Source organism: Eublepharis macularius, chromosome 15 (genome assembly GCF_028583425.1).
Source record: "Eublepharis macularius isolate TG4126 chromosome 15, MPM_Emac_v1.0, whole genome shotgun sequence".
NCBI lineage: Eukaryota > Metazoa > Chordata > Lepidosauria > Squamata > Eublepharidae > Eublepharis > Eublepharis macularius.
This window is the reverse complement of record NC_072804.1, coordinates 53,951,833-53,975,746: the sequence shown is the minus strand read 5'-3', so window position 1 is coordinate 53,975,746 and position 23,914 is coordinate 53,951,833. Positions and strand designations below refer to the sequence as shown.

Here is a 23,914-nt window from a genome sequence, read left to right as displayed (position 1 = left end):
TTTTTAATGCAAGTAGTTTTTCTATTCCTTGGCTCAATTATCAACCAAAAGGGAGACTGCAAAGAAGAAATCAGAAGAAGATTGAGACTTGGAAGAGCAGCTGTGAGGGAGTAGAGAAGATCCTTAAAGGTAAAGAGGTCTCTCTGGGAACCAAGATCAAGATAATCCAAACTATGGTATTCCCCATTGGCCTGTATGGATGTGAAAGTTGGACGGTGAAGAAAGCTGATAGGAAGGAAATTGATTCATTTGAAATGTGGTGCTGGAGGAGAGTTTTGCGGATATCGTGGACAGCCAAAAAGACAATTAAGTGGGTACCAGATCAAATCAAGCCTGAATTCTCCCTAGAAGCTAAAATAACAAAACTGAGGCTATCATACTTTGGACACATGATAAGAAGACAAGATTCTCTGGAAAAGTCAATAATGTTAGGAAAAGTAGAAAGCAGTAGGAAAAGAGGATGACCTAAAACGAGATGGTTGGACTCAATAAAAGAAGCCACGTCTTCCAGTTTGCAGGATTTGAGCAAGTCTATTAATGATAGGACATTTTGGAGGTCTTTCATTCATAGGGTCACCATAGGTCGGAGGCAGCTTGATGGCACATAACACACACACAGGAAGAATGTCTGTGGTTTGAAAAGTCCATGGAAAATGTAGCAGCAGAGAAGAAACCGAGAAGGCCCAATCCTCAGGGATGACCCCCAGAAACCGTGTTGGCCCAAGGTTGTTCTTTTTTATTAAGGCCAACAAAAATAAAAGGAATTTCAGGAGTTTTGCTTTTGGATAATCAGGAGGACTGCTTGTTTCCTGCCTATACTATCAATCCACAGTTGTTTGTTTCCTAAAAGACAGGTGCTGGGGCTAAGGTCTGAGTGGAGGCCAGATCTTCTGCCCTAGGTGCATCGCTGCCTCCTAACACCACTCATATCTGGCTGTTTCATGCACTCAGCAATGGGCAGAAAGTACTTTGCACGAACTCATGAGCGCTCTTTTTATTATTATTACACCATACACTTCGGTTCTGAGTCCTAGAGTTCAAAGGAGGTTCTGGGGCGGTCAGCTCCGGCCCAGCCTGCTTTAAATTCCAGCTTGTCCATATTTCTTGAGGCAGAAGGAGGACAGCTTCCTTGCCCTATCTTTTGGATCTCTATCTTGTGACACCAATCCAGAGTTGAATGTTCCAGATCTTTCCGCAAAAGCAAAGCAGGCGCCATAATTCAGGTGACCTTTGGCAAACCCCCTTTCCTATGCCTGAGGCAGTGCGGCTTGAGATAAGATTGCGTGGCCAGCCTCCCTCCCTCTCTTAGATTTTCTCCCCCCCCCCATATTATATTTCTTCAGTCTCTCAGAACAATGAGGCCTCCTTGCTCAGACTTTCCTATGGAACGTCTTAGTTTCCTTTTTTGGTTCTGTGAAACGGGCCCTCGTGAGGCTTGCCTGCCAAGAGGGAGGCTGTGCTTGTGGCTCGCCTCCAACAGGGATGAGTCTTGTTTAGATTTGGTGGGGGAAGGAGAGGGTGGGGGCCAGCTGGGGAGGAGAATGCAGTACAGAGAAAATCTGCCTTTGTCAGGCACAAAGGGGGGGCGGTGTCCAGGCAGGGGGTTGCTGAAGAGCCCTACAAAAATGCTTGTGAAGCATTCTTTAAAAAATTATTTGCCTAGCTCCATCATGGGTTGGTGAGGATTTGGAGGGGGGGGGCAGGAGGGAAGCAAACCCTGCTCTTTGATATAACCTCAGTAATTGATTCTTTTAAATGTGCATACCCTTAAATGAGCTGAAATGTTAAAAATGAGCAGGAGGGGAATTCTTTAACTCCAGCCGAGACTGTTTTCCATTATTATTTAATCGCGTTTGTGAATACATTGGGTTTTCAATTTCCCTGTTGCAAAACACTTCTGTGCGTCGCCCTGGTTCCGAACCAGCTTGAGCTGTTTCTGACAAGATGACTGCATCAGTTTTTGGATACCCGGAACACAGAGCTCCCCTCCCTGATTAAAATTGCAGGCCCACCTTAGACTCAAAAAGGTACATATGTATTTACTGGATCAGTTCCTGGAACAGAGGGCAGGAAGCCTCCTTGCAAATGCAAGAGAGCCCACTTGCGCAAGTGAACAGGGAGGAATACACATGAAAGCCAAGCTACAAGTGATGCCTGACACAGGTTGGACACTTGTCAGCTTCCCTCAAGTTTTGATGGGAAATGTAGGCATCCTGGTCTTGCAGCTGTAATGGAGAGCCAAGCTGTAAAACCAGGATGCCTACATTCCCCATCAAAACTTGAGGGAAGCTGACAAATGTCCAACCTGTGTAAGGCGTCACTTGTAGCTTGGCTCTCAGTCTTTTCACTTGCCATTCAAGTGTAATTCGTCACTTCTAGCGTGGCCCTTAGTTTCTTCCTCTCCCCTTTGAGTAGTCGGTTGGGGGCTCAAGCCAGGAGGACTGTGCGTTCATCAGTCATGATGCTTCTGGGATTTTCCTGCCCCTATCCTCTATAGCACAGGCTGTTTTGGAGAATCCTTGTGCATGATTTTCTTGAGAATGATACAAGTGTTGTCTACTGGTAGCGGGAGACTCGAATCAACACAGCAAATTGTAATAGCGTTAAGTGCAGTTTAACACGATGGCTTCATTTTTCAAGGTACATTTAATCCCCTGGTGCAAACATCTTTGTACTTTCTGAAACTGGTACAAGTTAAGGCAATGTGGTTCAGAGTGTATTTGATAAGGACTGGTAAGAAAACAAGAACAGATTATCCAGCATTCGCTAGGAGTACTAAGCACTTTCCTCTTTTTATTTATGTATTTTTGCCATCAATTCTATTAAGAATTTTTAAGCAAAATATAAAAATGCTAAAAAATTAAAAATTAAAAAAGAAAATAGAAAAAAAAACAAAAAAGGGGAAGAAGAACAAACGAATATAAGAAAATAAAAAGGAATAATTTCCAGTTTTTTTCTGTGACGGACACATATACATCACATATGATACATTCACTCTAAAATTATCATGAGCAAAATACATCTCCTTTCCTTCTAAATTTTCTTTGCCTCTTAATCTTCAAAAGCACAAATCATCAGTTCATTTTTTTCCGTTTCACGCAAAAAGTCTGTAAGAGGTTTCCAGGTAACAATAAATTTAGATAATGTCCTTTTCCTAATCAAATTGGCTTGGTAATTTTGAACAACTATCAAAAGTACAAAGTCCCACAAAGTGTACAGTTAAGACTCCTGAGTAAGTTTCTGACGGAGCTGAAGCACCTTAATTAAAGTCCCAAAATCTCAACAGCCCTCTTAAGTTTGCTTTATTCTTTTCTTCCTCTTGAAGAGGTTCACTGGCACACACTTTGCATGCAATGATACGCTTGCACTGCATTGCAAAACCAGCTTTTTAAAGCATTCATGCAAAAATAACCACTTATTTTAGAAGCCTCTCCTTTTTCACCCAGGCTACGACTTCCCGGCCGTGCTGCAGTGGTTTGCTGAGCGCGTGGATCTCATCATTCTCCTCTTTGACGCCCACAAGCTGGAGATCTCCGATGAGTTCTCAGAGGCCATTCGGGCCCTCAAGGGCAACGAGGACAAGATCCGGGTGGTCCTGAACAAGGCTGACATGGTGGAGACGCAGCAGCTGATGCGGGTCTACGGTGCACTCATGTGGTCGCTCGGCAAAGTGTTCAATACACCCGAGGTGCTGCGTGTCTACATCGGGTCCTTCTGGTCGGAGCCACTGCTCATCTCCGACAACCGACGGCTCTTTGAGCTCGAGGAGCAGGACTTGTTCACGGACATCCAGAACCTGCCCCGGAATTCTGCCCTGAGGAAGCTCAACGATCTGGTCAAGAGAGCCCGTTTGGTCAGGGTGAGTACGACGCATCTGGTGGACAGAAAGGACAGGGATTGGAAAAGAGAGAAGGCAGTGATGTCCAATGTTTAAATGAAGGAAGGACTACTCCATTGACCACCTGATGCAAAGGATTGGTCCAATGGAAGAATATCCCATGGCAATGGAAGAAGGGGAGAGGAATATGGGGGATCTGGTGAATGGGAAGGCTGGGGTTTAGAAAAGGGGAAAAGGCAGTGATGTCCAATAGGAGAGTATTTGGATAGAAGGTCCAAGCCATTCTGTAGATACTCCATTGCCATGGGAAGAGTAGGTGAACAGACCCAATGGATGACATGATCACAGATGGTATTGTCATAAAAGAAAATGGTGGTCTTGCATAAAAGTTCTGTTGTGAACAAAACATGAATGTTTTAGAACATAGACATATAGAACTGGAAACGACCCCAAAGGCCATCTAGTCCAAACTCCTGTTCAATGCAGGAAATTCACAGCTACCTCCCCCCCTTACGCCCCAGTGACTCCTGCTCCATGCCCAGAGGAAGGCAAAGACCTCCAGGATCCCAGCCAGTCTTCCTGACCCCAGAGGGGCTATCAGCATTACCCTGGGCATATAAGAAAGGGTCATGACAGCCAAGCACCAGCTTCTCCCTTCCTGCCGTCCCTCTCCTGGTCTGTGTACATTCTTATTGAGTCATAGAATCATCATAGCTGTCCGTTGGCCATCTAGCCTCTTCTTAAATACCTCCAAGGAAGGAGAGCTCGCCACCTCCTGAGGAAGGTTTTATAACTGTCAGGAAGTCCTTCCTCATGTTTAGCCAAAAACTCGTTCGCTTTAATTTTAACCCGTTGTTTCTGGCCCGGCTCTTTGGAGCAAAACAACTCTGCATTTCATTACAGTGCCCCTGGGTATTGTCAGAGGATAGGTTGAGACAGCAGGTGTCGTTGAATGGGAGAACAGTCCAGTTGAAGGAGAACGTTGAAAAGAAGGAAGGGCGCCATTGACCTTTGGGTGCAGTGGATGGGTCCGATGGAAGAATATTCCACGGCAATGGGAGTATGGGGGATCTGATGAATGGGAGGGCTAGGGACTAGAAAAGAGAGAAGGCAGTGATGTTTGGCAGGAGAATATTGTCCTGCTAGCAGAATTTGACCGTGGCCGTTTCCACACTTCTCACCTTCATCTGGAATTCTGCGGAACATCGCGAAAAAACCGCAGAAGATAGCGTCTTCTCACGTTAGTTTTGCGCGATGTCGCGCAAAACTCGCGCGAGAAGACGCTATCTTCTGCGTTTTTTTCACAATGTTCTGCAGCATTCCGGATGAAGGTGAGTAGTGTGGAAACGGCCAATGTGGGAAATACCCCTTAAGTACCACCTTGTGCCTTTACCGGCATGGAAGAAAGAAGTCTGTATACGTAATGCACCGTCTTGATGCCCTCTGGTTTCATGGCAGCGTGACTTGCCCGAAGCACGTGATTGGGGTCCTTCCCGCTTCTCCTTGTGCTTAATTGCTCACCATTTTGCTTTCAGGAAGGTATTTTCCTTCCAAAAGGTTTGGCTTTAAGAGTCAATCCCTAAAATCATCCGTACCCTTCTTGCGTTGGGACAGCCACCCTCGCCCTGCCCCAATGACCCCGTTCCTTTTCCTCCATTGGAAGAGATTAATGTTTGTTCTGACGCACAGGTTTTTATAGCTGGTTTTCCTGTTCTCCTGAGCAGGAGCGAAGGGACTGCAACCCCGACTCGAACAATGGCCATGTTCCCACAAAGGAAGTCTGTATTGTGCTTCAGGGTACAGTGCGTCGACGGGCTTGGCAACCCCTTTCCCAATTCCTCTCTCTGCATCCTACTCTGGGTTTCTCATTAAGCATTTCCTGTGAGGCAGCACTTTCCGTAGCCATGATTAAACGAAGGGCAATGGCTTTCCTCCTCTGGCTTGGAGGTGGGAGGAAGGAAGAGCGTTGGGGGGTACAGCTGGGCTGCTCCCCAAAATCAGGCCCAACAGTACTTTATGCTGGATTTCCCAAAGCAGATGCCTTATTCATCTTCCTTGCTGGGACATCATCGCACAGTGCTCACAAAGAATGGTAGCCATCTCTCCACAGACTCTTGGTAAAAGCACATAAAACCGCCTTATACTCCATCAGACCATTGGTCCATCAAAGTCAGTATTGTCTACTCAGAGCTGCTCTCAGGGGTCTCAGGCTCAGGTCTTTCATATCCTGATCCTAGTTGCAGATGCCGGGGATTGAACCTGAGACCTTTTGCATGCCAAGCAGGTGCTCTGCCCACTGAGCCATGGCCTCCTACCCAAGGGCCTTTTGGAACTTGGCCTTTAGGTGGCCAACCGTGTGCCTGAGAATTCACATATGCTTACGGTCCACTTTTTTCTAGGCTGCCAATTTGATTGCTACCCCATCGTAATGGTTCTCATCTTTCATGTTTTACACTATTTTATAACCAAAACAAAAACAAAATCCTGGTTAAAGTGGCCTAATGACAAATAACTTTTGTTTATTAATTATGAGGTGATCTCTAATTTTTTTCTGCGTCTGAGGAAAAAGGCATCTCCGCTGAGAGCTTTCGTCGTGTATAAGGATATTTAAATTCATTTGCACTGCAATGGGGGGGGGTGTCGCTCAGTGGGCAGAGCAATTGTTTGGATGAAGACGGTCCCAGATTCAGTCTCAGGAACCTCCAGCGAAAAGGACTAGTCAATAGGGGATGTGAAAGACATCTTTTTCAAGCTCTGTTGCCTGTCAGGATAGACAGTCCTGACCTGGAGAGACCAATGGCCTGACTTAACATAAGGGAATTTTACAAGTTCAAGTTTGTTGAAGGGCCAATGATAAGTCGACTAAAATTCTTTAATTGGTTGAGAGCCCAAATATTTGTTGATTTGTTTTAAATTTTTATATGCTGCCTTTCCCCCTGAATAGGGTCACCAAGGCATTAACGCCTTTAAAACAGCATTTAAAATGTATATAAAAATATTTCCATGCCTATGTGCTATCAAGTCATAACCGACTTATGGCGACCCCAGCCAGGGGCTCTCAAGGCAGGTGAGAAGCAGAGGGGCTTTGCCAGTGCCTTCCTCTGCAGAGTCTTCCTCGGTGGCTTTCCATCCAAGTACTAACCCTGCTTAGCTTCTGAGATCTGACAGGATCGGGCTAGACCATGCCACTTTCCCTCCCTTATAAATATTTAACAATACAATAAAAAACATATAGACATGCAACTATAGTTGTTATAACAGTATATCACACAGTACTGTGTGAACCAGATTCTGGTCAGATGGAATGACTGTTGCCACTTAGAAAAAGAGCTTGAGTGGGACACCTCCGTTCAGGTGGGATTTCTGGGCAGAAATTGATATGGACTAGTCAGTATCAAAGATGCTAATTTCTGGGATCCAGTCCAGATATAATGAGGAAGGGGTGCTTCATGAAGAGCCATCTCAAGTCATTTTGTTCCCCCTTCTTCCCTAAGAATGTAAATACAGGAAATGGTTTGCTACCCCAAATCTGCTGCTTGAGGTCGTCTGCCTGGCCAAATTAAATGTCAGCTTGCACCCCCAGCATATACCCCCTGTGCTCTGGCTGACCAAGGACCAGGGTAACCAGTTGTCACTGGCACAGGAGCCCTGGGTGGCAGGCCTCCAGGTGCACCACAAGAGTGTGTCTTGCCTGCCTGCACCGTAGAGCTCCAGGGCCTGCCTGGGAGTAAGGGAAAGGTCTGGGTTTTCCTTTCGAAAAAAATCTCGCAGAGAATACAAAGGCATTCTTGCCATTCTGTGCAAGCAGGAAAGAGGCACCACCCTATTCGTGGGCCCTTTTTTTGCTTCCCCCCTCCCCTTTTAAATTTTTATAGACGAGGTTCTTGGATTGCCCGGCAAAGCGGCCAACAGTCCCTTGAAAGTTCAGGAAGCTTCCATTTTTTTCCAGACTTCTTTTTCTTTCTCTCTTCTTGAGCTTATCTTTTCCTGTCACCTGTAATGGGCTGGCTTTGTGTTACAAGAGCTCTCTAGTGGCAATTTCCTCCCAACTTAAAAAACGACAACAACTGTGTACATGAAGGAGAAAGGATATAAAGGCGTCAGAAGTGGACTCTTCCACAATGCAAAGCATCCCAGCTCCCGGCTTAACATATACTGGAAAAATTGAAAGTGTTTTGAATAAGAGAATGTGGGGGAGGGCATTGGAGCATATGCGATTGTCCCTTGAAACCAAGATGTGAAAAGGGAACAGGGAAGAGTAAGGGGATCCCTAAATCAGCACAGAGAAGGCAGGAGATAACAGGACAAGCAAGGCTACCTATCACTTGCCACAAGCGCAGAAAGCCAGTGACGTGTAGAATGTAGTGAGGAATTCAGTATTTAAAAGCAAAACCAAGTTTCTAGCCCCTTTGGTTGCAACTGGACGCTGTGTTTAGGTGTCGCGATACCTGGTGAGGTCTCAGATCACACGGGTGGCTGAGTAAGATTTTTCAGCCTTGCCCCTCCCCATGTCTAGCAGAAGCAGGTGGGATCATTTAAAAAATGCAAAATGTTTTTGCATAAATGTATGTGGTGGTTTCAGAGTCCAGCCTTGCTGTGGGACTTATATATTTTTATTTCAGTTTTTAAGATCCCCGTGGCGCAGAGTGGTAAGCTGCAGTACTGCAGCCCAAGCTCTGCTCACAACCTGAGTTCGATCCTGGCAGAAGCTGAGTTCAGATAGCCGGCTTAAGGTTGATTCAGCCCTCCATCCTTCCGAGGTCGGTAAAATGAGCACCCAGTTAGATGACTGGGGAAGGCAATGGCAAACCACCTCGTAACAAAAAGTCTGCCAAGAAAACGTTGTGATGCGACCCCCCCCCCCCCGCCCATGGGTCAGTAATGACTTGGTGCTTGCACAGGGGACTACCTTTACCTATTTCAGTTTTTAAACTCAGAGCACACACCACACAGCCATGAATGTAAGCAGCTAGCCACTCCAAGGTCATCTGTGGTTTCATTGCAATGTCAGGCTTTAAGAATGCTGCCACCAACCCTTCAGCCATGGTTTCTAGCTCAGAAAACATCATACAGCAATTGCAGGGAATCCGTTGAGGAGGTCATAAAGAGGCTGGGCATAACCATCAAATACAGGCACCCTGTGCCCATGGCTTCCCTTCCCAGTCTTAAATGTGACTTGTTATTGAAAGAAGCAGACGTGAAATAGGTAGACAAGCCTCTTAAACAGTATTATATTTTGCATGCGGCTTGGCTTACTTGTGTGAGTAATGTAGGCAGAGAACTGGGGGGCTGTTTGCACAGCTCACCACTTCCACCTCTCAGCAGTTAAAAAGCAATCTTGAAGCTGACTGTGCTGCAGTTGAGGCATGCCTTAAGAGGCATGATGGTGTAGGATGAATCCCTGGCCCTGCCCCATTCAGCTCTTCCCCCGCAGTGTCAGATGTACGGAGAAGTATTTACAACCTGGCTGCTTTCCGGCTCTTGTGTCCTCTGCTCGCTCATCTCTCTCCCTCCCCCCTCCAGGCATCCTGCCTTGGCTGGGCTTTGGAGCAACTCTCACGCTCCAGGCGTCCACAATTCTGGCTCAGCCATCACCTCCAGGGGAGCCAAGCCGCCTTGACTTCTTGGAGATTTCCTATGTGCTGGACATTGAATGGGCCCTCTCGCCTTATGCAGGAAGCGCTAGGATATAAATCCCAGGCAGCGGGTGGGAAAGAGGCCCCAGAAAGTCCACAAGGGAAGCACCGACGGGGCTGGGCTCTGTCTGATGCCCAAGGAGGCTGGTCAGTGCAGCCCCCCCCCCCAGGCCAGGGAGCTCAAAGAACTTCTGGTCCCTTATCGCTCCCAGCCAGAGCAGCTGGAGGGGAATACCTCTGGCTTCTCCTGTATGGTTTTTGCTAGAATCCTGCTACTGGATCTGGGTGGCAAGTTCAAAGCAGAATGTGAATTTCGGTTTCCCCTCTCCTCCTCTATATTTGACCAGTTTCCTTCTGCCCTCCATGCATCTGACAAAGAGAACGTGATTCTCGAAAGCTTATGCTACAATAAAATTGGTTAGTCTTAAAGGTGCTACTGGACTCTTTTTTATTTTGCTACTACAGACTAACACGGCTAACTCCTCTGGATCTATTCCCCCTTTGACTCTTCAGAGCTCCCTCGGCTGCCCTCTGCTTCCTTGCAAACAGTCTACTGCCCAGCTCAAGGCTCCAGTCTTTCTCCTTATATAACAACAACAACATTTGATTTATATACCGCCCTTCAGGACAACTTAACACCCACTCTCTGCTATTCTCAACTTCATACATCCTTCCCTTCACTTCTTTCAGTTCTGCCTATTGCCTCCCCTTCCTTTAGCCATCCAGCTTAAAATTTAAAAATAAAATAACATGACTGTAGCTGCAGTGGCCCAGAAAGCTTGAAGCTGACCGTGCTGCAATTCAGAGGCATGATGGTGTAGAAAAAGGGTCCTTAGAAGCGATTTCCCTTTGCAATGCCACCTTATAATACCATAGCAGCTCCTTGGTCTAAATCAAAGGTCTCCAGGCCACACTCAGTTCTTGGGGGAGGGCATTCCATAGATGGGGGCAGCCACAGAAAAGGCCCTCCCTTGGATTCCAGCCCACCAAATATCAGATAAGCAGGGCTCATTTCGAGGGGGAACGCACAGGAACGCAGTTCCGGCAGTTCCCCAAAGAGGTCACATCAGGTAGCCCTGCCCACCTGACTTTCGGCCATTTTGGGCCCGTTTCGGCCTGGATTGGGGCCGAAACGGCCTGGATTGGGCCTCTGACGGGTGGTGGATCACTCTCCCGCTCATCAGCAGCCCGATCCTGACCATTTTGGGCCCCTTTTCAGCCATTTTCAGCCCCTTTTTGCCATTTTGGGCTCAATTTCGGCCCTGAATGGCCAGGATTGGGTTCAAAACAGCCAGGATAGGTGAGGTCAGGGGGTGTGGCATATGCTAATCAGCTGTACTAATGACACACTTCCGGTGATGGCAAGAGGCGTGGCATATGCTAATGCGTTATGCTAATGAGTACCTCCAGCTCTTTTTCCACAAAATCTGCAGATAAAACTGGTTTCCTAAGGGAGGCTCTTCGTGTAAATCTCCGGGGTCAGATATGGGGAATGTCTAGCAGGAGCCCGGTATGTAATTTCCCTTCTCTTCCTTGTTCTCTCTCTTTCTGACTCTGTCCCGCAGGTGCACGCTCACATTATCAGCCACCTGAAGAAGGACATGCCCTCTGTCTTCGGCAAGGAAAATAAAAAGAAGCAACTTATCAACAAACTGCCTGTCATTTTTGCCACGATCCAGCTCGAGCATCACATCTCACCCGGCGATTTCCCCGACTGCCAAAAGATGCAGGTGAGAGCAACTTCCCCCTCCCCTGCCCCACCTTGAACAACCAGAAGCATTTGGGGCACGCATAACCGACAAAATGTTAAAATGGCTCCCACCCCTGGGTGGAATTGCCCTCCGCTCCATTCCCCTCCTGGTCCTCTTCTGAAACGTTCTGTGGTCAACCAGCAACTTGTGTAATAAATTTGTTTCGAAATGACTCTGCTTCAGGCTGCAGGTTGCAGGTTCCGTGGTAGAATCCATGGACCATCAGTTCAATACATCTGACACGTAGAAAATCAGCACGCCACGGCATATGCTAGAACTTTTCTCGGGGCTATTTTTTCAATGTGCAGGGAGTTTTATATAGAGGGGAATGCTCAATGGTGCCCCTATCCCTCACCCTCAGCAGTCTGGAATGGGTCAATCCACTAGCTGAGGCATCTATTTAAATAGCTTCCCCTCAGATGTCATCTCTACACAAGACATCTTACACCAGGATGCTCAGTGTAGGGAGACGCAATGATAGCCAGGAAGCGTAGTTTGAAAAGACAGAGCCAGCTGAGATGGCTCCTCGGAGGGTTTGTTAATTTTATCTTAATCTCCCCAAAGGGGAGGTGAAATTGACAGAGCTTTGGGGGAGGCGAAGATGAAATTAACAAACCCTCTGAGGAGCAATCTCCACCAGCTCTGTCTTTTTAAACTACCATCCTGTAGAGAGGTGGAATTGACAGACTCTTCAGAGAGGCGAAGATGAAATTAACAAACCCTCTGAGGAGCAATCTCCACCAGCTCTGTCTTTTTAAACTACCATCCTGTAGAGAGGTGGAATTGACAGACTCTTCAGAGAGGCGAAGATGAAATTAACAAACCCTCTGAGGAGCAATCTCTGCCAGCTCTGTCTTTTTAAACTACCATCCTGTAGAGAGGTGGAATTGACAGACTCTTCAGAGAGGCGAAGATGAAATTAACAAACCCTCTGAGGAGCAATCTCCACCAGCTCTGTCTTTTTAAACTACCATCCTGTAGAGAGGTGGAATTGACAGACTCTTCAGAGAGGCGAAGATGAAATTAACAAACCCTCTGAGGAGCAATCTCTGCCAGCTCTGTCTTTTTAATCAGCATTAATTTCTTGCAGGGGCATCCCAATGTCTTTGTTTCTCAGGTAGCAGTTCTATTGAGGCAGCTGTAGGGATGGGGGAACTGAATCCTCCTGGTGCTTAAGCTGAAATATTATGCCCCTGGGAAAATGCAGCTGCGTTTGCCCCCAGCCCAGCCATGTTTCTTGCACAGGAAGATATTGTGCATGTGAATAAAATCCTGCCCTCAAATCATAGCTGACTTATGACAGCCCCTGTGGGTTGGGGGGGGGGGTTCTTGTCAAGAGACTAACAGAAGTGGTTTGCCATTGCCTGGCTCTACAGCCCTGGTCTTCCTTGGTGGTCTCCCATCCAATTACTAACCAAGGCCGATCCTGCTTAGCTTCTGAGATTTGATGAGATCAGGCTCACCTGGGCTAACCAGGTCAAGGCTATTGTGCATGTATCACATGGAAATAGGATGCACACATATGGTTGCCAACTCAAGCTTGGGGAAATTCCTGGAGATTTGGAAGCAGAGCCTCGGGAGGGTGGAGATTGGGGAGAGGAGGGAGTTCAGCAGGGGCGTAATGCCACAAAGTCCGCCTTCCGAGGCAGCTGTTTTCTCCAAGTCAGGGGAACTCATCTTTGAAATCTCCAGACTTCAGATCCATTCCAGACTCTGGATCAGTTGTAATTCTGGGAGATCTCCAGCCCCCCTGCCTGGAGGTTGACAACCCTATGCACATGCCCCATAATGTGGACCAGAGATAGGTAGGTGGTTGACAGCAAATGGGAGCGAGGAAGCAGAGTCACCAGCTGGCTCAATGTAGCCCTCAATCTGCACCTTGGGAACAGGGATTTGTCTCATGCCGTGTTAAATTGCTATCAAGTAAAGCCATTGCAGGAGTAAAAAAAAAGGAGGTTGGGCCACAATGCTAGAGGATCTCATTCCCTCCCCCACTCCTCCCTGGTCTCTTTTCAGGAGCTGCTGATGGTTCACGACTTCAACAAGTTCCACGGACTGAAGCCACGCATGATGGATGCTTTGGACGAGATGCTGACCGCCGACATTGCCAAGCTGATGCCCCTTTTACGCCAGGAGGAGTTGGAAGTCCCCGAGCACGTGGTTCAGGGGGGCGCCTTCGACGGCACCCGCAATGGCCCCTTTGTGGAAGGCGCGACCGAGGGGGCCTACGAAGGGATGGATGACGAAGAGTGGGTGGTGACCAAGGACAAACCCAAATACGACGAGATCTTCTACAATCTCTCCCCGATGGATGGGAAACTGAGCGGGACGAAGGCCAAGAACTGGATGGTCACCACGAAGCTGCCCAACTCCGTGCTGGGTAAGATCTGGAAGCTCAGCGACGTGGACCGCGATGGCATGCTGGACGATGAGGAGTTTGCTCTCGCCAGCCACCTCATCGAGGTCAAATTGGAGGGCCACGGCCTGCCCTCCGATCTGCCCCGCCATCTTGTGCCACCCTCCAAACGCCGACAGAAGGGGTCGGCCGAATAAGATGGCCTTCCAATCTTGCCCCGCTCTGTACCAGGCTTGAACTTCTCCAGTAGGCCATGGTCGCGCTCCAACTTTCCATTATCCAGCCACGTCTCGCTTACGGCAGCATTTCCCCAGGCTTGGAACTCCTGGAGAAAGCCTCATTCTCCCGTAAACAGCATCAGGAGATCCTCATTCACTCTGAAACAAAACTTCGGCTATACTTTCTGCTTCCTCCTCTATTCCTGCCAGGCTCAAAAAAAAGAAAAGAAAAAAGCTTGCCGTTCCTCTTCTTGCAAGCTTCGCTCCTCCAGGCCTGGTTTGAACTTCTTTGGTCGGCTTCCTAGCGAAAGCTCTCCGTGTCGCTCTTGAGGACCGCTTGAGCTGTGCCAGCGATTATATGAATTTTCACCTGTATCAGACTTCTCCTGGCGGTCTGCTCGTTCAGAAGGAGCCAGGCTAAAACTGCTGCGCTTGGCTTCGCTTCGCCATTTATATCATTCAGGAACTATTTGTGTAAGACGGTTTCACAGTCATAGTTTCACTCGTATCAGAGTATGAAAGACCCGTCTCCAAACTGCGTTTGACCAGGACCATCTTTGATAGGCCTCAGACCTTCTGCTGGCTGAGACCAAAGACCGCAGCCCACTTTGCTGTTCTGTTAGAATGCATCTTTTCAGTGTTACCCTCCACTATGAGATTAATCGCACCTTGGCCCCCTTTAGGTCTTGGGTTCAGGGTCCGCCGTTCATTTCCACTCGATGCCTTAGCCTCACAATACAGCTTCGTTGAACACCGGAGTATTGGACCAAATTAAAGGAACCGGTGAGTTGAGTTTTGCAGGAGGCGGCGTTTGCGCTCGTTTACTTTGCCATCCTTACGAGTAAGATCGGGTGAAATCCCATCTTTTAAGTAATGTTGCTTACGTCAGGGGCCTGGCTGCAAACATACCTGTTTTTAGGTATGAAAATAGTAGTGGCCAGTAGGAGCGGGGAAGGGCTCTTTTCCTCTGGGGAACCAAGCAGCAGGACGTAGAAGATGCTCTGGGCAGCCTTCCCAGGGCTGGCGACATCCCAGCTTACCGCTCTGAAGGGCTGTCGTTCACAGAGAGGCAAAAAAAGTCTTCCCTTTGCCTGGAGGGGGAATGCATAGTCCCTGCCTCAAAACAACAGGTGTTTCCCCTGCTCTCTTTCTGGAAAGGAGCAGTTGTAGAATCTCCTTGAGCAAGGGGAGCGTGCAGAAAATAACGCAGCTGTACTTCTCACGTATGTGGGATTCCAGCAAAGACCAAACAATGGCATTAGGCAACCCAGCCTTAGCAAGCAGAGTTTAGGGCGGGGTCCTTGGCCGGTCAATTATTTCATTTATTATTGGAGAAGGGAAGGGCCATTTTAATTTACTTCCAACGGCATCCAAATATCTTGGGCCATGCTTGGGATCAAGCAGGGCTGTTTCCCCAGGGAAGCACCGGCAAACTTCTTCGCGCAAGTGCTGCTTTGCTGCCTGTGGCCGTTGCGTCAGGGACCGAATAAAGTCCTGGTGGCCACATCCAAAGCGCTCCGCCGGGCCCTCGTGCTGGCTCGATGGCGCAGCCTCCTTTCCTTCCTACAAACTGCTGAAGGCCACACCCCAAAGCCCCCTGGGACTCAGCCAGAACCGGACACGATGCTCTTTTTCCTGGTAAGAGTCTAGGGAGAGGCTGCTGCTCTCGAAGCCCAGGAGGATCCATTCAGATACAAGGGTGAGACTATTGCAGCGGTTGGGCAAGTCGACTGGGGCGTGGGTGTCTGATAAAACAGCCTGTGCCGTGAAGCAAGAGAGCAGGCATGGCATGACGAGAGCTGAATGGAAGGGGAATTGGGGCTCCGTAAATGAAGGAGCTTGAAGCTGCAGGTCACTACCAGAACTTCTAGGCAATAATAATAACAACTTTCAATTTATATACCGCCCTTCAGGATAACTTAACACCCACTCAGAGCGGTTTACAAAGTATGCTATTATTATCCCCACAACAACAGTCACTCTGTGAGGTGGGTGGGGCTGAGAGAGCTCTGAAAGAGCTGTGACCGAGCCAAGGTCACTCAGTTGGCTTCAAGTGGAGGAGTGGGGAATCAAACCTGGTTCTCCAGATTAGAGTCCTGCCGCTCTTAACCTCTACACCAAACTGGCTCTCAAGAGACGAGCTTCCCAAGATGGCAAACTTTTATAGGGAGTCCTAGCCAATTGGGAAGCCAGACTGGAAGCCTATTAGGGGCTTGAACAATGGTGCAAAGGGGAGATGCCCCGTTGCTTCCTAGAGCGGGCTGTTTTGCAATTGTTTCTGACCAGGAACAAGCGTTAAATCAGTGGTCATTGGGGGACTGATTGCCTGGGCTCTTCCGGAGCTCTGTACAGGTTTCCTCTATCAGATGTCACTAAAAGTGAGCAAGCTCTTGCGAAAGGCAGCTTGCCTCCCGCTGATGTAAAAGGCAAGGCCACAGGGTAGGGTGGATTTAGGCACGTTCTCACTTCCAGCAGGGTAAAACTGAAGCCCTGACGACCAGCCCTAGATGCAGGTGTACCCCCTCTTCCAAATACCACGTTTTGCACAGGATATCAAGGATGGTCCTTATTCTGATGCTCCTTTGTTATTCAAATGTTTCACCTCGGCTGGTTTCCTTGCAAAACACGCACACGCATTTTAGCAATGCTTCTACCCAAGCCCTGGCCTGGATCCTTTCTGTAGCAGGTGGGAGACCTGCTCTTTGGTGCTAGACCCAAGCCAAGAGTTGTGTTGGGGGAAACGTTTTCCTCCCTTTTCCACCCCAACACCCCTGCATGCCCTTTTCCTTACTGAGATGACTGGTGTAATGTGTTGTCCCCATGTGGCGCTCTTTATTATCCAGGGGTAATATGGGGTAGAGATGGGACTATCTATATGACTAGCATGCTGGTTTTAGGTTCAACTCATGTGGCTTCCTTCAAAGAGTCCCAGGAGTTCTCATCTGGTGACAGCACTGAGAATTCTCCCCCTGCCCAGAGCTACAGTTCCCTGGGAAGAAGGAATAACTGTTATCCCATCTGAATTCTGTAGTGTAAATATGCCTTCCATGCCTATGTAGTGGAAAACTGGAGAGCTAACTAAAGAAACAGAGGACACGATGTTCTTCCTCCCTTCTCAGGTGCTGCAAAACAGCTTGGCAGCCACATCTCTATGATTCTTTGGATTACTATGAACCCTTCCTAGGCAGCTCTGTGTGTATTCCAGGAAGAAGGGGAAAAAGTTAGGAAGCCCAGATTCTGACACTGGAATATATCAAGCAGCAAACGCAACGGCCTAAATCTTGGATGTCCAACTTTTCACCTTTAGGGTTTCTGTGTTTTAATAGATCCAGAGGAGTTAGCCGTGTTAGTCTGTAGTAGCAAAATAGTAAAGAGTCCAGTGGCACCTTTTAAGACTAGCCAATTTTATTGTACATAAGCTTTCGAGAGCCACAGCTCTTATCGGCAGATGCATCATCAGCTTTTGAGAACCACAGCTCTCTTTGTCAGATGCATCGCCAGCTTTTGAGAACCACAGCTTGTCAGATGCATCTGACGATGCATCTGATGAAGAGAGTTGTGGTTCTCGAAAGCTGATGATGCATCTGAGCAAGAGAGCTGTGGTTCTCAACAGCTTATGCTACAATAAAGTTGGTTAGTTTTAAAGGTGCTATTGGACTCTGCTATTGTGTTTTAATAGGTCTGCAGATATAATAAGGGAATGCTGGGAGCTAGTCCCTTCCTAGATTTCCCTTTTCTGCTTTATAGTGAATGGCTCGTAAGCCCTAATATTGCAATTCTAGTCATCCAAGGCTTCAGTACTAGCTCTGGCCTGTTTGTGAGCATCTTTGACTCATTGGCTGAACTGCTGTGATATCACAACGTGCACGAGCATTTTAGAGGAAGGGAGTGACACCCCACCCCCGCCACAACTCCTTATGCCAATTCTTTGACTGGTCATCTCTAGTTAAGTGAATGTGTACATGTTTGCTTAGACTTGCATAATTCCACTACTGTCGTTGAAATTTTTCACATATTTTCTTAAAATGAAGGAGATGATAAAAGTTGGATGTTGGAAGTGAAAAGACAAGGAAAGTTTCCAACCATTTCTCCAAAATCAGGTGGTCTAGAAATTTGCTTTTAAAAGTGATGAGGTTCTCAGGATCTCACCGGCATAGCAAACTTACTATTGTATGGAACACACAAAACGTTGCCTTGACAGCTGTCTCTTTCAGTAGCTGGCCAGTTTTGCTGTCTAGCATCTCCACAACTGAAGCAGCAGGGTTCATCCAGTCTCTGTGGCCAGATCAAGTAACTTCTTGTACAAACACTGAGCATGGAGCATATGAGGAAAAACTAAACTTTGATTCCATCCTCAATGCTTCATGCATATTTATTTAACTCTTTCACTGCATTTCACATCAGCTGGTTCTTTTCTCCATGTTATGATTAGTGTTACAAAAACCACAAGTGTTAAGTCATATTTAACATCAACACATACCTGCCTAGCTTGCTTGGAGTTTGATTGGGTGAGTAGATGCTTTAGGAGAGAGACTTGGTTGAAGGTTTGTACCTGGGAAAAGTCCAAGGACTGCATCAAAGACGGGTACATGAAATTGGCATGTTCTTATCGGAAGGCCCATGTGAAATTGGTGAGGCTGATATATCCCTAGACTTTACTTATTCCTAGGACGTAACTTGAAGTGTGAACCTCCACAGCCCATGGTGTAACGGGGGTCCTATCTTTTACTCAGAGCTGGCACCTATTATCAACAGCACCACAAGGTGAAATTCTGAGCTTTGCACCTCAGTTTCACAGCCGGATTGCAAACTCTCCATACAAAATATGAATATGCTGCTTGCTTGTGTGTACTCTGTTTTGCCAGGTTCATTCCACCTCTAATGTGCACACCCATGTTTTTGCGTCTCCAAGGACACCCTTAAGCATTATAATGCAGGTCTGCCCAGCCGTCCTTTTCCATCCTGGAGCTGTCTCATCCGCTGAAGTGATAAGGCTCGAGGTCGGATCTCCCTCGAAGCTCTGAAATGGGCAGTTGAAAATTTCATTCCAGTTGGAGAACTCTAATGAACTTTGCTGACCAACTGAGTCTAATGAAATGGCTGCTGGGGTTGTTGGCACCCAGGGGTGCCCTCTGGGTTCCAGGAAGGTCTTGCTACTTCTCTGATGTGCCTTGGGGAGTATAACAACATTGCTACTGCAATAAAACACATTGTATTTACCAGCCTGACCCTTCTCTGGTTATCCATTCTGTGCCAAGGCGGGCACATTTGCCTGGTGTGTTTGTGTGCGTGTGCGAACAAGTAAGAAGGGACTTAATGGTGAGCAGGACAGAGCCAAAACTTAGCTGAGCATCCAACTGTGAAATATTCACTTCCTATATTTTTCAAAGCACCTCAGCACAGGATGCAACACGCAACCCAACAGGGACTGTCATGTTTACTTATTCCAAGGGATCCCTTCTGTTAGTGGAAGTGCTTTCCCAGGTCAGAAGGCTTCTGTTAAATAGTGGGTTCGGACATCACATAATTCAACAGCTCTTTATTTAGCAGGAACACAGACTGAACAGAAGCCCTCAATATATATACAGCAGCTCCACCCCCAGAATAACTGATAGCCAATGAGAACACATACTTTACAATACCATCATTTGCATAAACCATATACAATGTATGAAGTAGGCAGGCCACTGGTTGGTCTTTATTATAGAGGACCGATTGGCTGCTGCCTTGAGAAAGTAACCAGTGATATTGCAGGGATTATGGACCAATGAGAATGCAGGCATTGGGAGCCTTGACTGCACCTTAAGCTCAACACAGTATAGTGCATTACAATCAATGCAGTAACTACTTTAGAGGCCTTGCTCGGCCAACTCAGCCCAGTACACAACAACTTCTGCTGAGGCAGGATGCGTTTTGGACCAGGGAAGTCTCCTTCTGCCTGAGAAAAGTGCCCCTGCTACCAGAAGGCAACCGTTGCATCGATCCCGGATGGTTTTGTTGCATATCTAACAAGCAGTCTGAAGAATCACCTATAAACAGGTCGTGTGTGTTTATGTCCTACACAGGAAACATGACCCTCAGGGGCAAAATAAAGGCGCTCTTTAAAAGTTCTAGGGTAACCATTATAATATTTCAGTACAAGCACAATCATTTCTTTGACAGCTGGGCAAAGACTTCTGGCTGAAAGGGAGCAACTTCTGGCAGTAGGGCTTGGCCCACTGTTTATCGTTTTAAGAAGCTGCTGCTGCCTTGATACCCTCGGATACCAGCGAAAGCCACATCTTGGGGGCAGACAGCATGCTTGGCATGCAGAAAGCCTCACGCTCTAGTTTAGAACAATTCTCTGCAGAACTGGGAAACGCTTCTGCCTGGAGCCTCAGAGAAACAGCTGCCAGTCCCGGTAGACTGGAGGGACTGGCATGTCTTTTGCAATGGTCTTCACCCCTTTCCCAGTGACCCATTCCCCATATCAAGGCAGAGACCCACCGGGAGTTGGCTGGTATAAAGCACTGGAGGAGCAGTTCTGGCATCCCTTGTAGCTGTTCTGTTTGGCAGGCCCTGGCAACTGTCCCCACTCTGTGAGTCACCCCCTGGGCGGGTGCCAGGAGCACTCCCAGCCAGGCCAAAGGAAACTTCACATTCCTTTCCTTCTGCCAAAGAGAACAGGCGGTACCATGCTGCTCAGCACAGGGAAATCCACGTTGTGGATGGCTCATGGCAAACTTGCTGACCCCACCCTGCTACAGAGGGCAGAGTGGGCTGTACAAAACTGAGAAGACCCCTCCGCACAATATGCCCATGCCAATGTGTCTGCTTGAGGCCTCTTGGAGGTGGGAGTCTGTGTCTTGGCTGCCTTAGGCCAGAATTTAGGTATAGCACCGCCTTGGATTGGGGGGGGGGGAACCATTGTTGGAGATTCTCTAGATTTAAATGGTCTAACAAAAAAAGCATTGGTTGTGTTGACCAACCTTTAAGTCTGCAAAAAATAAGCAGCCTACACAAGTTTGTGCAAACCCAGCTATTCACGCATACTTCTGTTGGTCATTTGTGACTACCCCAGCCCTGCCCCCCACCCCCTGCCCGCTCCAACTTTTGCAAAGTTTACTTGCCTGGAGACTATTCTCACCACATGCAACCCGGAGAACAGCTATGGGCAGTCCTCAACTAACACCAACCCATAAACATATATTGAAATTGTATGTGTGTCCTTTAACAATTTTTTTGATGAATTCGAAAAAAAATGGAAATGGTGGAAACAGTGGTTAAGGGGCAGTAAGAGATCTGGAGGAAAGTTCGAATCCCGGCATCCTGGAGCTAAACATGCAGCCGGTGTTGCCGGAAGAAATAATGCATTGTGTGACTTGCCTCTCAGTCCACCTCAATGCAGGATTTCCCTTTTCTCTCCATGGGTTTTTAAAATTTTTATCCTTCCCTGCCCATCTGTTTGCATTTTCCAAGTTGATGTTTTCGATTTGGAACAGACATGGAAACAGACAGCGGGAGCAGCTATCCTGCTTACCTCCCACTGAAAAGCATCCGTGTGCAAGAGCGGGGAGAGGAGAACGATGGAGGCCAGAGCAGAAGAGAGCCAGAGAATTTCTGGGTCACTGAATAACAGATGAGCAGAAGGTGGGGCGGGCAGGGGGAAAAAATCATGGTCAGATGGAAAAAGATCTTTGCTATATATTATACTACACTGTGTTATGCTACATTGAGTGGTATATGATATACACCATATTGATAGTTGCAGAGAAGTTAGCCGTGTTAGTCTGTGGTAGCAAAATCAAAAAGAGTCCAGTAGCACCTTTAAGACTAACCAATTTTATTTTAGCATAAGCTTTCGAGAATCAAGTTCTCTTCGTCAGATGCCTGATACAGAGTATCAGGCATCTGTCATCTGACGAAGAGAACTTGATTCTCGAAAGCTTATGCTAAAATAAAATTGGTTAGTCTTAAAGGTGCTACTGGACTCTTTTTCATATTGATAGTATATTTGATAGAGTTTATGTAAAAGAATTAGAATGTGCTTAGAGTAAGAGATATTATAATTTATAGGTGGTAGGATAATATAAATGAAATAGATTTAAGTAATAAGAAGGGTTAAGGGTTGGAAAGCTGTTGGAAGTCGACAGGGAGGGGGGAGGAAAAGGGTGGGGGATAGAGTAAGGGGGGGGGAAATGGGATTGTATGTACTAAACTTGGAAATTTTTAATAAAATTAAAAAAAAAAGAACAGGGAGGGAGAATAAATTGGGTTGCCAACCCTAGGTGGAAATTTGGGGGTGGAGACTACTTAGGGAGGGGAGGGACCTTATAAAGTCTACCTTACTAAGTAGGTTGGAGATCAGTTGTAATTCGGGGAGATATCCAGGCCCCACTGGAGGCCAGCAACCCTGTGCTGTGTTGAGTTGAGTTGCACTTTTGGCTTTCTGCAAAGAAGAAAATGAGGCAACAGTGGCTTCTGTTGCAAATATTGAAACCAAAGGCCAAGCAAACGTCTCACAGAGCCAGATGGAACACATGGGTCTGAGCGAAGGAAAAAATGTGGTAGGTGCTCATAAGAAGTAATAACCTTAGGAGATAGTTTAAGATGCGTAGCCGACGTGTCTGCAGCAGTGGAAAAGAGCAAGAGTTCAGTAGCACCTATAAGACTAACAAAGTTAGTGGTAGTGTATCAGCTTTCGTGAGCCACAGCTCACCTCTTCAGGTATCTGAGCTTTCGTGAGCCACAGCTCACTTCTTCAGGTATCTGAGCTTTCGTGAGCCACAGCTCACTTCTTCAGGTATCTGGAGCTGTGGCTCACGAAAGCTCATACCCTACCACTAATTTTGTTAGTCCTATAGATGCTACTGGAATCTTGGGAGATTAATTTTAGATGATGTATTAGGTAAAGAGTCAACGGGAGTCAAACTGTCTCACAGCAGTGATTCTGTGTCGATGATACAGCATGAACTCCAAAAGGAAACATCTACAAGTTCTCCAGCTGCTGTGAAAACAGTTGACGGCCCAACGCCAAGCTGGAAAAACATAATCACATTTCCAGCCCCACCCAGTGCTCAGCTGGAGTTGGCCTGCCCTCTGCCGACTAAATGTAGAACTGGCAAAAGGCGCATAGAGAACTGTTTCCAGAGGGGGAGCCAAAATAAATAACCAGTTCTGCTTATTTTAAAACTTAAGCATGGGTGAGGCTTTAGCTCAGCGCTGGAGCATCTGCATTACACGCAAAAACTCCCAGGTTCAATTCCCAGCTTTTCAGTTAAGAAGGACCAGGGTGCAAGAGATGTAAAAAAAGATCTAGTAACACCCTGGAGCACTGCTGCTGGTCAGAGTACCGGTTCGTCTGCTATCCTGGCAATACTTACCTTTGCACACCCCCATGGCTGAAAGCAATGCTCTTTCTACACGAGACAGCGTCAGGAGATACAGTGCTAGCTGGGAAGGGTAGTTTAAAAAGAGAGCCAATGGCAGGGCGAATGCTTTGCTATACAGTGGAGCTGTGTGAAAGGGCTGTGAATTGCCAGAAGGGAAACCTCAGCCCATTAGAACCTCTCCAGATCGAAGCCTAGCTCTGGAAGGCAGCTCCAGCCCATTTCCATTCCCAGCTGCCCTCTGGTTGAGATCCCACACCCTTTTAGACTGGAGAGGTGAAACTGACCTCTCCAGTCTAAAAAATTTAAACTGCTGAAAGTGCTCAAATATGCTCACAAAAAGTACAATAAATATAGCAGATACAATTCATATATACACAATGTATAGCAAATAAATAAATATAGCAAATACAATTCATATATACACAATGTACATTGTGTATTTGCTATATTTGCTATATTTATTGTGCTTACTGTGAGCATATTTGAGCGCTTTCAGCACTTTAAATTTTTCAGATTAACATTTTTGAATTGTGGTTGATGTATTGGAAGTTGTTACCCTCTGGTAGGCGGTTGCCTTCTTACTTTCACTGTATTTGACAGCAAATCCTATCGTGCTCAACCGGACCGGTTTCCAAGTATACACATTCATAGGATTAGACGGTGAAGTTGCCGCTTTTATTAGATTCAGGGTACAGCAATCATCTCATAAATAAACAGGATTCATGGCTCATTTTTGTGGCAACG

The 23,914-nt window shown here is 47.1% G+C and overlaps 1 protein-coding gene across 1 annotated transcript in view; it reads left to right on the top strand.

Moving 5' to 3' along the window:
- The window catches only part of EHD2 (EH domain containing 2), a 38,731-nt gene extending 19,704 nt beyond the window's left edge, over positions 1-19,027 (top strand). Inside the window, exons 3-5 of the mRNA XM_055000089.1 lie at positions 3,447-3,859; positions 11,040-11,204; positions 13,242-19,027. Of these exons, the coding sequence (XP_054856064.1) occupies positions 3,447-3,859; positions 11,040-11,204; positions 13,242-13,778 (1,115 nt within the window). The 3' untranslated portion in view covers positions 13,779-19,027. The remainder of the gene's footprint in view (positions 1-3,446; positions 3,860-11,039; positions 11,205-13,241) is intronic.
- The last annotated feature ends 4,887 nt before the right edge of the window (positions 19,028-23,914 follow it).